The 12,397-nt window shown below is 39.7% G+C and overlaps 1 protein-coding gene across 2 annotated transcripts in view; it reads right to left on the bottom strand.

Moving 5' to 3' along the window:
• Positions 1-10,163: 10,163 nt before the first annotated feature.
• The window catches only part of Epgn (epithelial mitogen), a 9,699-nt gene continuing 7,465 nt past the window's right edge, over positions 10,164-12,397 (bottom strand). For both annotated transcript variants that reach the window (XM_031342104.1, XM_031342103.1), the window contains one exon: positions 10,164-11,424. In XM_031342104.1, coding sequence (XP_031197964.1) covers positions 11,370-11,424 — 55 coding nt within the window. In that variant the 3' untranslated portion in view covers positions 10,164-11,369. The remainder of the gene's footprint in view (positions 11,425-12,397) is intronic.

Below are 12,397 nucleotides of genomic sequence, written 5' to 3'. Positions count from 1 at the left end.
ATACATATATATATATATATATATGAATATGACAAAGGTAGCACAATATTTTCCTTGTAATGAGAATGACATTGTTTGTTTTTTTATGTATATCACCAAATACCTCCAACAATATGTTCCTAAGAATAACTCTGTGTGTGTGAGGGGGTGTTATTATTGAAAATGTGGCTTCCTAGGCACGCCTAACGGCATTCTGATTTTTTCAGTCTATATTGAAACCTTGGAATCTGAATTTTAATGAAGCTCCTCTGCACCAAACTCCTCTACCAGATAGATTTTGAGAATTATCCATGTAGCAGCTACATACAGGAACATGGCTGCCAGCACATCACGGAAATGTGTCCTACCCTGGATTACCCCAGGGCTCATGCTCATTCACAGAAACATAACTTATCTTAATGGTGAATATGTTCTTTCCAGCTACAATAGAAAAGGCAAGTGAAATTCAAACTATGTTAATCTGAAGATTTAATTAATCTAATTAAAATTATTAAACAGGATCTACAGATGTTGATTAGAAGAAAACCAAGAAATATGGATAACTTTTTTTTTCTAGGAAAATATTTCCATGAAGTTAGCTATAATATACATGAATATAAAGAGTTTCAGAGTCAATAAGGGATTTTGATTTTAAAGTAACTATAGTATATCTCATAGAAATTGCTCACAATTTATTCATAGATTAGACAAGAAATATACAAGACTAAAATTTGAGTAATTTGAGTGCTAAAATGTCATTAATAACAGTAATACATAAAAAGTATTCCAAACTATATATAATTAAGTTAACACTAAAACATTTATACAGGTGATTTGAACATTCAATCTTAAATATATATATATATATATATACATATATATATTTGTTAAGTAAACCAACTTTTAAGTTTTGTGTTGTTAAGATAGGCAGTGTGTTCACTTTCAATCTTCAGTTTTGTTTTTTTAAATTCTTTATTGTGATGTTACTATTTTATTAGTTCAATTAATACAGAAAAATATTTAACTTTATGTTTGAGAGTTGAGAAACATTTATGCTCCTCTATGCCTGAATGTTTAGAATAGTTTTCAAATTTCTTCCTGTCCCTAATTTATTATAAAATCATCTGAATTAAAAAGCTTTGCTATCTTTATGCATTTTAATATTTATACCAAGTCACTGGATGCATTGAGAGTGCCTTGAAGCCCAGTCTTTGCAGTAGCAGTTTAATGTCTACCTCAGTTCAGAGTGGCTTGTCTGAGACTGCCTCATCAGAGCTGTGAGTCATAGATGAGTATCCACGTGTACAGACACTGCTGGACCTCCCCAGTCAAAGCAATGCATGAGAAAGAAATCCCAGATGCATATTAGTAGCCGGTAGTTCGTGTTCCAGAAATAAAAATCACTATCAATTTATATGATTACAAGAGACATTTTTCCCCTTGAAAACCTAGCTTTTACAGCTAGTACTCATGGAAGTATCTAGAATGCATACTTCACTCCCTTGCCTGTGGTGTGCTGAGGGCGGTGTTCATCCAGTCCTCAAGCAGATCAAAACGCAGGGCCATGTTCATTGATCAGCCCTCAAAAATCTTTCATATCATTATATGTTTATTTTCCTGATCACATTGGAACTTGGACAGTTGTTTTGGAGTTGGAAATTGTGACTGCTTTGAACTTTTGTTAAACAAAGAAACAAAGGCCCCCCACCAAAAAAAATCCAAACAACAAAACTGAGTCTATGTGATGAGGTGAACCTCAAAGGAACAAAAAGTTATGTACTTTCCATATAAGCCTTTGAGTGAATCCTATGGTCTGGGAGGAAGTCATTGTTGCAGTCACAGCTGATGCATCTACAGTCCAAGGTCACAGCTAGAACTTCCATGTCTGGCTTGACTAGGTGACTCTGCCATGGTTTGATCTGGAAATCCCCCCACCCCCAGCACGCATTTCAAACACTGTCCCCAGTTTATGGGACTCATTTGGTGGCTCTGAAGACATTAGTTAATAGGTGGGCTCTGGGTGGCAAAGGTGGCATAGACCTTTGGATTGGGCTGCTTCTCTTTCGGACCTGCTTGCACTTGTGTTCTTTCTGCCACCCTGAGAGAGTCAAACCATGTGCTCTGGCCACCACCACCACTGCTATAGGTATAGTCACTCCTGTAGCCATGCCCTCTCCTCCAAGATACATGGAAGTTTCTGTGAAACCATGGGTCCACATAAACCTTTGTTCTCTTAGGGTCTTCTGCTGGATGGATAGTGTGTTCTATCTGCAGCTTGCTCAGTCTCAGGCAGGCTACTGCGGTCACACAGCTGGTGTTTAACAAATCTAACATTTCATTCTAGTCTGGGAATGCAACCTGAGACAGAGATAGAGTGGCCTCTGATTAAAGAATGCCACTAAAAATTCCAGGGCTGATTTTCACTGATCTAGTTAGTTAAAATCTCTGCCTCTCCTTTAAAGGCCATACCCAGTATTGAGGGTGGTGGAATGTTCTGTATGGCACCTAGACTTAGGGATGCAAAATAAATAAATAAATAAATAAATAAATAAATACAAACAACTAAACCTTTGCACACAGCAGAGGGAAATGGAAAATCTAAGTGATCTTCAGAAAGGGTGGCCACTGGGATGCAAAAAACAACCAACAAACAGCTATGTCTTCAGCAAAGTCCCATGTATTGTCTTAGCCCTGAAAGGCAAAGCACTGGAGGGTGGATGTTTGCTGAGCTTCAAGAAGCATCTGATAGATAGTGTGCTTGCTTACCTACCCCTCAGGAAATTGGGACTGGTACTGATAGACAGCAGGAGGTGCTGTCTATCCAGCATACAGTTCCTGATTCTGGTGCTTGTGGTGTTTGCATAATTTCAGGCTCAAGGTGGGACAACTGATGGCACCACCTCTCTTGTCTCCTACAGTCTTCCTTTAGTCTGATGGTACCTTCTTTCTATTGAGTGTTTAGGGAACTCTTAACCAACTTCTTGCCACGAAAACAAGTACAGTTTGGGCTAATTTCCTCGCATTTGACCTGTGAATCAAACCCAGGCTTGCAAGCGTGCCAAATACAAGCTCCATTACAAAACCACACCTTCTAGACCAGTTTGGGCTAATTTACTGCCAAATTTGTTGCAGAGAATAAAAATTATTTCTCCACCATTTGAACAGTTGATTAAAAGTTAACAGTTTGCTCAGAGCATAAGGAGAGGAGTGGGTGAGTCGTGAAGAAACAGGGGTGCCCGCACCCACCTCCGCATTAGCTCAAGATGGCAGCAGGGGTGCCCGCACCCACCTCCGCATTAGCTCAAGATGGCAGCAGGGGTGCCCGCACCCACCTCCGCATTAGCTCAAGATGGCAGCAATGGAGGATGCAAAGCATATTACATTTGTTAGTTTACTTAAGAAAAATTCTGCTTGTGAGGTCTTCTAGTCATTTATAGCTTGATAAAGGAATGAACAAGCAATATGAAAACAGGGATTTGAATCCACAGTAATATGAGGCCTTGGGATTGTGTCCTTGCGACTTTTACCAAAATCTGGGTAGAGAAGAAAGTTAATGACAATCTCCCCACATTCCTAAGCTCTTAGATGTTAGGAAAGACACTTGAAATGCTTAAAATAATAGTAACTAAATGATTTAGCTTGAGAGACAACAGCGGCAATGATTTCAAGCCATGGTTTGTTTCAATGCTTATTTTGAAACGAGATTATCTTGATATATGGAACAATTTGTGCATTATTAAGCTTTTGCATTTGCTTGTGTAGGATTTTATCTGAGACAAATACTATAGAGATGCATGCAACTGTTGAACAGAGCTGATGTGGAAACACACAATATATGCACACGTGCACATGTAAACATACACAGTTACCTTGGCTCATATTTGTGTTGTGACTCATACTCATTCTTGTCGGCCATTATAAAATCCCATCCAACTCAAAAATCCTGCCTCAATCATTTGAAAATAACTCCCAGTCTATAACTCTGCCAACCCCTGCTTCCACAAGCAAACTGCAGGTCCTTCTAAGATAAGTTTCTTATTTATAGTATCATCTATGAATGCCTTGGCTATCTAGAATGGAGAAGACTGTATGTATCTCTATTGCTGACTTTTGCTTGTTTGTTTCAATGCTGTCAATAACATTTCTGAATATTGTTCTGTAACCCTAATTTTCCAGTAAACCCCACAGGTGTTTTTGTTTCACTAGATGGTGTGATTATTTTCAGAAACATATATGTCACCTCATCATAAACTTATTATAGTGAAAGTTCAATTACTTATTAAAATGGCACTGCTTGTCTACATACATCAGCTATCTGATTTAGTTTCATTCTTAGATGACTCTGTAGGTATAATCTATCCACTTTATGAGTGAAACAGCTATGACTAAAAGGGATGCAGTTCTCACTCTCAATCACAAAGCTAGAAAATGGTTGGATTTCTGACTAATATTGTAGCTCCTGCTTCAGACAGCCTTGATCAAGGTTAGCCAAGACCATGATAAGCTAAGTACAGTGTTTTCAGAAAGCCCAGCACCCATCACATTGTAAGCAGACAGACTGGAGATTACTCTCTTCTGTGGCTTAGCAAAAGAATGTTGTTAAGCTTTGCTTAACCTTGCTAAATTCTAGTTCCTAATCTGACAAGACAGTCATAACAAAGCTCTCAGGGATCACTGAGTATTTCTTCTATAAACAGGTGTTATCCTCTTCCAAGTGGCAAAGCTTAAGTCTGAAGAAGTTAAACCAAACAATAAGAGTCACAACAAAAACCAGCCCCTAAAATGAGATCAAGGGTAAGGCACGTTTAGGGGACAGAGGTAAACCTCAATCTGTTAAGCTGAAGGGACTTTTTCTCTTAATCAGTTTGCCCTAGTGCCCCACAGTAGTTTCCTCCTTGCTGTCTCCTGGACCAGAAGATGCTGTATGTAAATTATTTATCACTCTGCTTTGTTCTACCAAAGGATGCATTGGTATTACTATCACCATTGGGACTTAGTCAAGAATGCAAATATAACAGGATTGCCCTCTTCATCTCTGTGATATATGGAGGGACTACCAAAGACACTAATACACTAGCAGTATTTGTGATATGCATTGGAATCAGAAGAAGAGAAGATGAGGACTTTCACACTGCTGAGTGAGGATCCTTACTTGGTATGGTATACAATTAGAAGTCTATGTCACCCAGAAAAACATGTATGGTATGCATTCATTTATAAGTGGCCATTAGCCATAAAGTAGAGGATAACCATGCTATAATCCACACACTCAAAGAAACTAATTAATAAGGGGGGGCCAAGGGAGAGTGTGAGTATCACTCAGAAGGAAATAAAATAGACATCAGAGGTGGATAGAGGGAACGAGCTGGGCGGGAGAGGGGATGAGGAGAGGAATGAGGATGGGGATCAGGTATGGAGAAAGGACTGGGAGATCAGTGGGAATGGGCATCTCTGGAACTAGCTGGAGACCTGGGATAGGAGAGACTCCAGGAAGTCTATGAGAATAGACCTAGCTGAGACTCCTAGCAGCTGGGGCTATGGAGACTGAAGTGGCCACCTGTTGTAGCCAGTCAGTGGAAAGAGGGGATCATCAACCCACCCACAAAACTTTCCACACAAAGTTTATCCTGCCAACAAGATGTCCATAGATAAAGATGGAACAGAGATTGGGAGAATGGCCAACCAATGACTGGACAAACTTGAGACCCATCCCACGGGAGAGAGTCAACCTCTGACACTATTAATGATACCCTGCTGTGCTTGCAGATAAGAGCCTAGTATATCTGTCCTCTGAGAAGCTCCATCCAGCAGCAGATGGAAACAGATGCAGAGACCCACAGCCAAACATTGGATGGAGCCCGGGAAGTACTGTAGAAGACTGGGAGATAGGATTGAATAAGCCCAAGGGTTCAAGGACAACACAAGAAGACATACAAAGTTTAACTTGGGCCCATGGGAGCTCACAGAGACTGAACCACCAACTAAAGAGCATGCAGGGGCTAGACCTAGGTCCCTTACACATCTGTAGCAGATATGCTGCTTGGTCTACATGTAGGTCCCCTAACAATTGGAGCTGGGCTGTCTCTGACTCTGTTTCCTGCCATTAGATCTCCTTCCCCTAGCTGGACTGCCTGGCCCAGCCTCAGTGGAAGAGGATGCACTTAGTCTTTCTGTGAACAGATGTCCCAGGGTGAAGTGGTACCCAACGGGGTCTTCCCCTCCTCCTCAGAGAAGGGGAGGTGGGTAACAGGAGGAGGGATCTATGAGAGTGGGACTGGGCAGAGAGGTGGTGGGCTGTGTAAAAAGCGTTAATTAATGAATGAATGAAAAGCAATTGTCTATGTTATTAAGGGTAACAGTCAAAAGGAGGAGTTAATAAAGATATTTGTATCAGTTGCTGGGCAGGGAGGTGGGAGAAGCTGGTGTCAGGCTTTGAACTGGGAGGTGACGTTAGCAGGCTAACTCGCTGAGAAGATACACCCAGTGTGTACTGTAGCAGAAAGCAGCTAGGGATGTGGGCAGGGCAGTGTCTGAGTCATCAGATGGCACCTTGCCCGCCCCCAGGTGAGTGTGGCTTCTCCTACCAAGTACATTACTGGGCAACTCTTTGATCTAAGGTTTCCTCTGCCCCGTGAGGTTTGCAGTACAACAGGGCCCTCTATAGGCCTCTTCATAATTAAATTTAGATGAGGAACGACCTTAGCACTAATCCAAGCAACCAAGTTGGCAAATGTTAAGGCTCCTAGGAACCTTGAGTTGGCAGCTTAAGCACCAGAAGCCAGTTGCTTTTGAAGATGAAAGCATTCCTAAGCACAGCTATGAAAGACAGTTTCTTGCCTTCTCTTCACAGGAAAATACCTTGGCTTCTAAATGTGGGCTTGATTTAAAACAAACAGATGGAAACTAACGGCGATAATGTCTGTGGGTGGAATCTTCCTGATAACCCTCACGGTTTTTTTTTCATGTTTCTTATAATAGAAATAGTTCCATTTAATAGAACTTCATATACAAAGGACTCCATGAAGTTAAACAGCCCCAGGACCGCATGAGAAGTCTTGTCACTGGAGTGACAGCTATTTTTCGTATCTCAAATTGTTGCCTTAATCTAGTCCATCAAAGTTTAGTATTTTTTCTTAAGGAGCAATTTGGATAAGGGTAGGGCTGAAGGTAACGGAGAGGAAGATGGTTTCTACTGAATTCTACTGACAACTTGGATGCTTTACTTCTGGTCTCTAATCACTAACCGCAGTCAAGTGCACCCATGGGAATTAACAATGCCAGATGCCACTTGTCCACAGACCAACCAGGAATATTCTCAAGTGATCTTTTTATCCCTTGAGTCTCAAGGATAAACCAGGCTTTATTTCCAATCTCCACAATCTGTAGACTCTCCTGTCTGCAGGCTCTTCACTCTTGTTCTGATCCCACCCTAGACTGGTATCATATCTTAATCTGAAGATGACAGTCGGGAATTTCTGCGGTTGATCAATGACAAAGAATCTATGATATACATATATATATATGTATATATATATATATTAAAGAAACAAACTAGTTTTTGATGTATAAATCACTTGGCTACCTCTGTAAGTTCACTGAGAAGTTAACCTACCCTCTGAATTTTCCATACCTTGTTGGGGAAAGATCGTCTAGGTGATGGCAAAGAGAAAGAACTGAACATTGTGTGTCCTTGACAAGTCTGCACAATTAAACGTATGTCTGTCAGGTTATTTAATACAGTGCTTTGAAAGTCTTGGGAATGCTCATAAATGGCAGTGTTCGGACACTAGTATGCTCCCTTGATTTGTTAAAGAACTTTATTTTGATTCAATACCATTGTGTTAATTTAAAACTCTAGAAATGCCATTCTTTCCAAAAAGATCAAGAGCATAATTTGTTATTTTTAATATTTTATATTTTGTTGGAGTTTTTTTGTCTTTAAGACAGTCTAGATGAGTGACCCAAACTGGCCTTGAAGATTTGAGATTGTCCTTCTGCCTTCTAAATGCTGGGATTACAGACCCACCACTAGTCCTGGCTCTCATTAGCAACTCCCCGAGGACAAGCCACATGCTTAGCTTGTCTTTGATCTTAACTGAATTTCAATCTGCATACATCTGTGCTCCTGTATCTGAGGAACAAAAATGAGAAAGAAAGACCATGAGGCGTTTAGGTAAGACTTGACAGAGCAAGGCCGTCCACCTCCTCTATGTAATTGCATTCCTGTCCCTGACCGAGCTGTTTCTTAGGAGGCAGCAGGTACTGCCCTCGTTTAGGTTATGGAGCAAAATGAAGTAAAACAACAGGACACAGTTTTTAAAACATGGGTCTTCTCAAGACTGGAATTCGTGGGTCAGAGTCTCCCTAGGTTACCTAGGTTACCGATCGATTTGAATAATTAACAGCACTATCATCTGGGACTTGAAAAGTATGCTCTTAAATGTGCTACTGGTTAGATCTGTGCCAAAGGTTTGGACAGAAATGTGGACTCACCCAGCTTAGCAGTGCCAAACTCTGACAAATCCAGTTTCAACACTTCCACTGCATCTTGGCAGATGTTCCTATCTGATGTCATCAGTCAGTGATGTAAGGCAGAAAGAGTAGAATTTTGCAATAGGGCTTCTGGTAACCCTTCCCATATGTGTGGGTTGCAAGCTATCAATATTTACATCACACGCAGATAACATGTAACATTTTGTAACGTCAAGAAATTAGTTAGTTTACTCGTAAGCCTTCTGCATACACAAACTGTCCTTGTGTTCAACATCAACTGTTTAAATTGCTGATGTTTGTCTTATTTTCACAAGACATTGTTTTTCAATTAAATGTAATGAAGGAAAATCTTATTGACCAAAATGGACATGTCAACATTAAAGAATTAGATCTGTATGGTGGCAGGAAATTCTAAAATGGGTTAGTTTATAATTTCATCCTATGAAAACATGATTATAGAAAAAGCTAACTTGGGATACAGTGACAAGCAGCTGTAAATCATTTTTTTGTTGTTGTTGTAAAGTTACTAGCTTAGTATGGCTAATATTACAGGCTTTGTACTACCCCTACCATAGTCTAAACAACTCCATAATGAAGTATTCATGAATGTGGCTGACCGAAGGATGTACTCTCTCAGAACTGAGAGGCAGACACAGGAATGAAGGACTGGGGAATGAAGGAAGTTCAGTTTTTTGGACTGGTTTTTGTAGCAAACACCATAAACATATCACCGATGATCCACCTACATAACTGAAAACAGTTCTGAGGCAAAGGTTTTATTGAGTTGTTCTTCTCAGAATCTTATTGTACATGTATTTCATTTTATTTTTTGTATGTGCACAGATGTTGCCAGATGTTCCTTCGGCTCCATAGGTATGTCAGAGATTCTTTTCTGAAAAAGCAACCCCCTTGTTAGATGAGAAGATCATCTTATACAATAGCCTATAAACAGATCAATTTCATAAATTCTGGTATAGGTTTTGGTGTTGTTTTGCTGGGTGTGTTTTATATTGTTAATAAATAGCACTCGGGGAGTGAAGAAGATTGAATGTGCATGTTACTGGTTTTTGGAGGGAAGGGGTTGTTTTTGTTTTGGTTAACATTTTGATTTGACTATCTGGAAGTCAGTTCTCTGATGTTCTAATTTGGGGTTACTGTGTCTGAAACATGTAAGCACTTACAGACAGTAAATGTGTGTGATCATTGATGGCGTCTCTTGCCTTTCCTCAAGAGGTAGTCCTTGGTCAACTGAAAGTAGGCCTGCAGTGTTTCTTCCTGGACACTCCTCAGCGTTTCTACCTCTTTTTGAAATGCTCAGGAAGAGGGAGCTTTCTAGGTGTGGTGACTGGAGTCACTAGGTGGAGCCAACACTCCCCACCCCTTGGCATGATGTAACCTTGCACATGCAGAAAGTGCTGACATGCAAAGCAGCTACATTACATTCCTACTGAAGGAAATGCAAAGGCAAGGAAATTCCTTCTCTTCAAAGGAAAGCAGAATGTTGTGTTCTTAAAGAGGGGATAAAAAGTATGGTAATATATGTGTGGGTCTTATGACTAACTACCATTGTAGCCATATTTAAGTCTGATTTTTCTTTTTAATTAATCTCACAATCAAATTGTTCTACTAATGAGAAAAAGAAATAATAGTTCTAGACTGAATTCAGAAAGAAAATACAGTAGCTGTTATTACTTTGTAATTTCATTTTGTATTTCATTTCAAAATAAATTATTATTTTACAAACTGAATATTACAATATATACTAAGAATAATATCCAGGGGTATTTGGGGGTTAGAAATGAGACTGAGAATGAAAGTATTGAGGATAGTCTCACTTACCATGCAGGTATAAGAGGGGGGTTTTAGTTCTATTTAGTTCAGTTTTAGAACTGCCTGGATCTTGTAGAGAATGGAACCAAAGCACAAAGAAAGTAAGAGACTTGCCCAAAACTGGATCATGTAGCAGAAAGAATTCCAGGAGGGATACTGACTCGCTAATAAGTATTTCTATGACTATCTCTTTTTCTACCTATGTGCAAATATGCTATCAACCCGTCCAAAATGGTCACATTCCACATACTGTTGTTCTTATATCTAGTTTTCAGTTTCCATTTTGGGAACAATTGTAGGCATTTAGTCATTAGGTGAATTGTAGGACTTCAGTTCAAGTGATGGATACCAAGTGTGAGTCTTCCAATGAAAGGCTGAGATGATAAGCAAAACCATCAGGGGACAGACGAGCCCACACAGGCTTTATAATCCGTATAGGAACAGTTGCTTTGCCTGCTCTGGACTTTCAGTCCTCAGGAATTCACCTGTTTATTCCAATCTACACAGATGACGTTTGCAAACTGTTGTCACAAGCTGGGTATGATTCCTTTTGGTGGTTTAGGATTAATGCATCTTTGGTTCACTTGAGGAGTTGAGCCGTTCATTCCTTTCGTCTAAAAATTGATACCAAGTTCCCTGAAATCCCATAAGGACAAACAGTTTGCGATTAGGTCCATCAGGATGGGTGGCCCAAAATGTTGAGTACCTGAAGAACTCAGGAGCAGCATTACTTTGACTTGATTGATGTGTGGTAAAAAACAATTAGAATGAAAATTCACATCCGAGATGATCAGAAGTATGGAACAAATCTTCCTGCAGTGACAACAACCACCGAACAGCAAACCCAAAGAAAGGAAGTGATCTGTTGGCTTCTGTTACTGTAGCTCATTCCCATAGCTTCCATGGTACCCAATGATGACCAAAGGTAAGGACCAATGCTCAATTACTGCATTGTATCCTAAACTGCCATTTATTTTCAAGTTATCATATTTTATATCATCCAAAGCTCTCCATTGGAGTCCCTGTTGCTTTTGACAAATGGCTTGATGACTATCTCTTATAAGGTCTTACAGTGGTCTCCCTCCAGAGCAGATGATGTAGGGTGATTTCAGATTTAGACACCTAAAACAGAGAGAACATTGGTTTCCACAAGAGTGCTGTGTGTTGATCATTATGGATTACACATACAAGTGTGCTGCACTAGCATTTGCCCCTGGTACTCTACTTAGATGCCATTTGTCTACTGGTGGATGCATCACTCAGAACCAGGAAGTAGTAACCCATGCACAGTAGCATCCTGCTCTAGAGGATTACCCAGGACCAACAGAGAGAGTGCCTTGCCAACAGGTTCCTAAGAGACTGTAAGACCCTGACTCCTACCCTACTGTGTAAATTGTGACCCATGGTTGACAGATATGAAGTGTTAAAGCCAAGAGGGACTCCTCTTTGTGATAGGTTTATGACGGCATTCACATCCCATCTCTCCCTGTGGAATTGGGCTGAGATTGCACTGGAACTGAAGGTACATCTTTGCTTAGCAATTTTGGGCTATGTTGTCTTCTTTTATTAACTCACTATACATTTTGGCTTAGGTGTCACACCACCACCACCATGACACACATAAGCATCTCCATTTCCAGATCTTCTTCTAGAGAGCCTGACTTTCCATGCCCAGCTCGTGAATGTATACAGATCTTTCTCCTCCTCCCCTTTCCTCCTCCTCCCTTCTCCTTGCTTTCTTCCTTCTCTTTCTCATTATTATTCTTATATCTTTGACCAACATAAAGCTAATCAAACATACATTTGATTCTTTCTGATAGACATTTATTAAGCAAAACAAACTTTTCTAATTTTGGTCACAGAATTTTAGTTGTTTTTTTTTTAATGGAAATAGTGAAAGTACAATAATATGAATATTATTGTAGAAATATATTTGTTCTTAATATGACTCTCATTAAAATTTGACTTTTTCCTAGTTGTGTAGATTTAATGAAAATTAACCAGTGTGTGAAAACTAGAAATAATATGGTATATACATAACTAATATAAACTTGTATGCAAATTAATTTTTTTTTTTTTTTTTTTTTTTTTTTTT

This window comes from Mastomys coucha, unplaced genomic scaffold, assembly GCF_008632895.1.
Source record: "Mastomys coucha isolate ucsf_1 unplaced genomic scaffold, UCSF_Mcou_1 pScaffold22, whole genome shotgun sequence".
Lineage (NCBI taxonomy): Eukaryota > Metazoa > Chordata > Mammalia > Rodentia > Muridae > Mastomys > Mastomys coucha.
The sequence above is the reverse complement of the archived record's forward strand: the minus strand, read 5'-3'. Positions and strand labels throughout refer to the sequence as shown.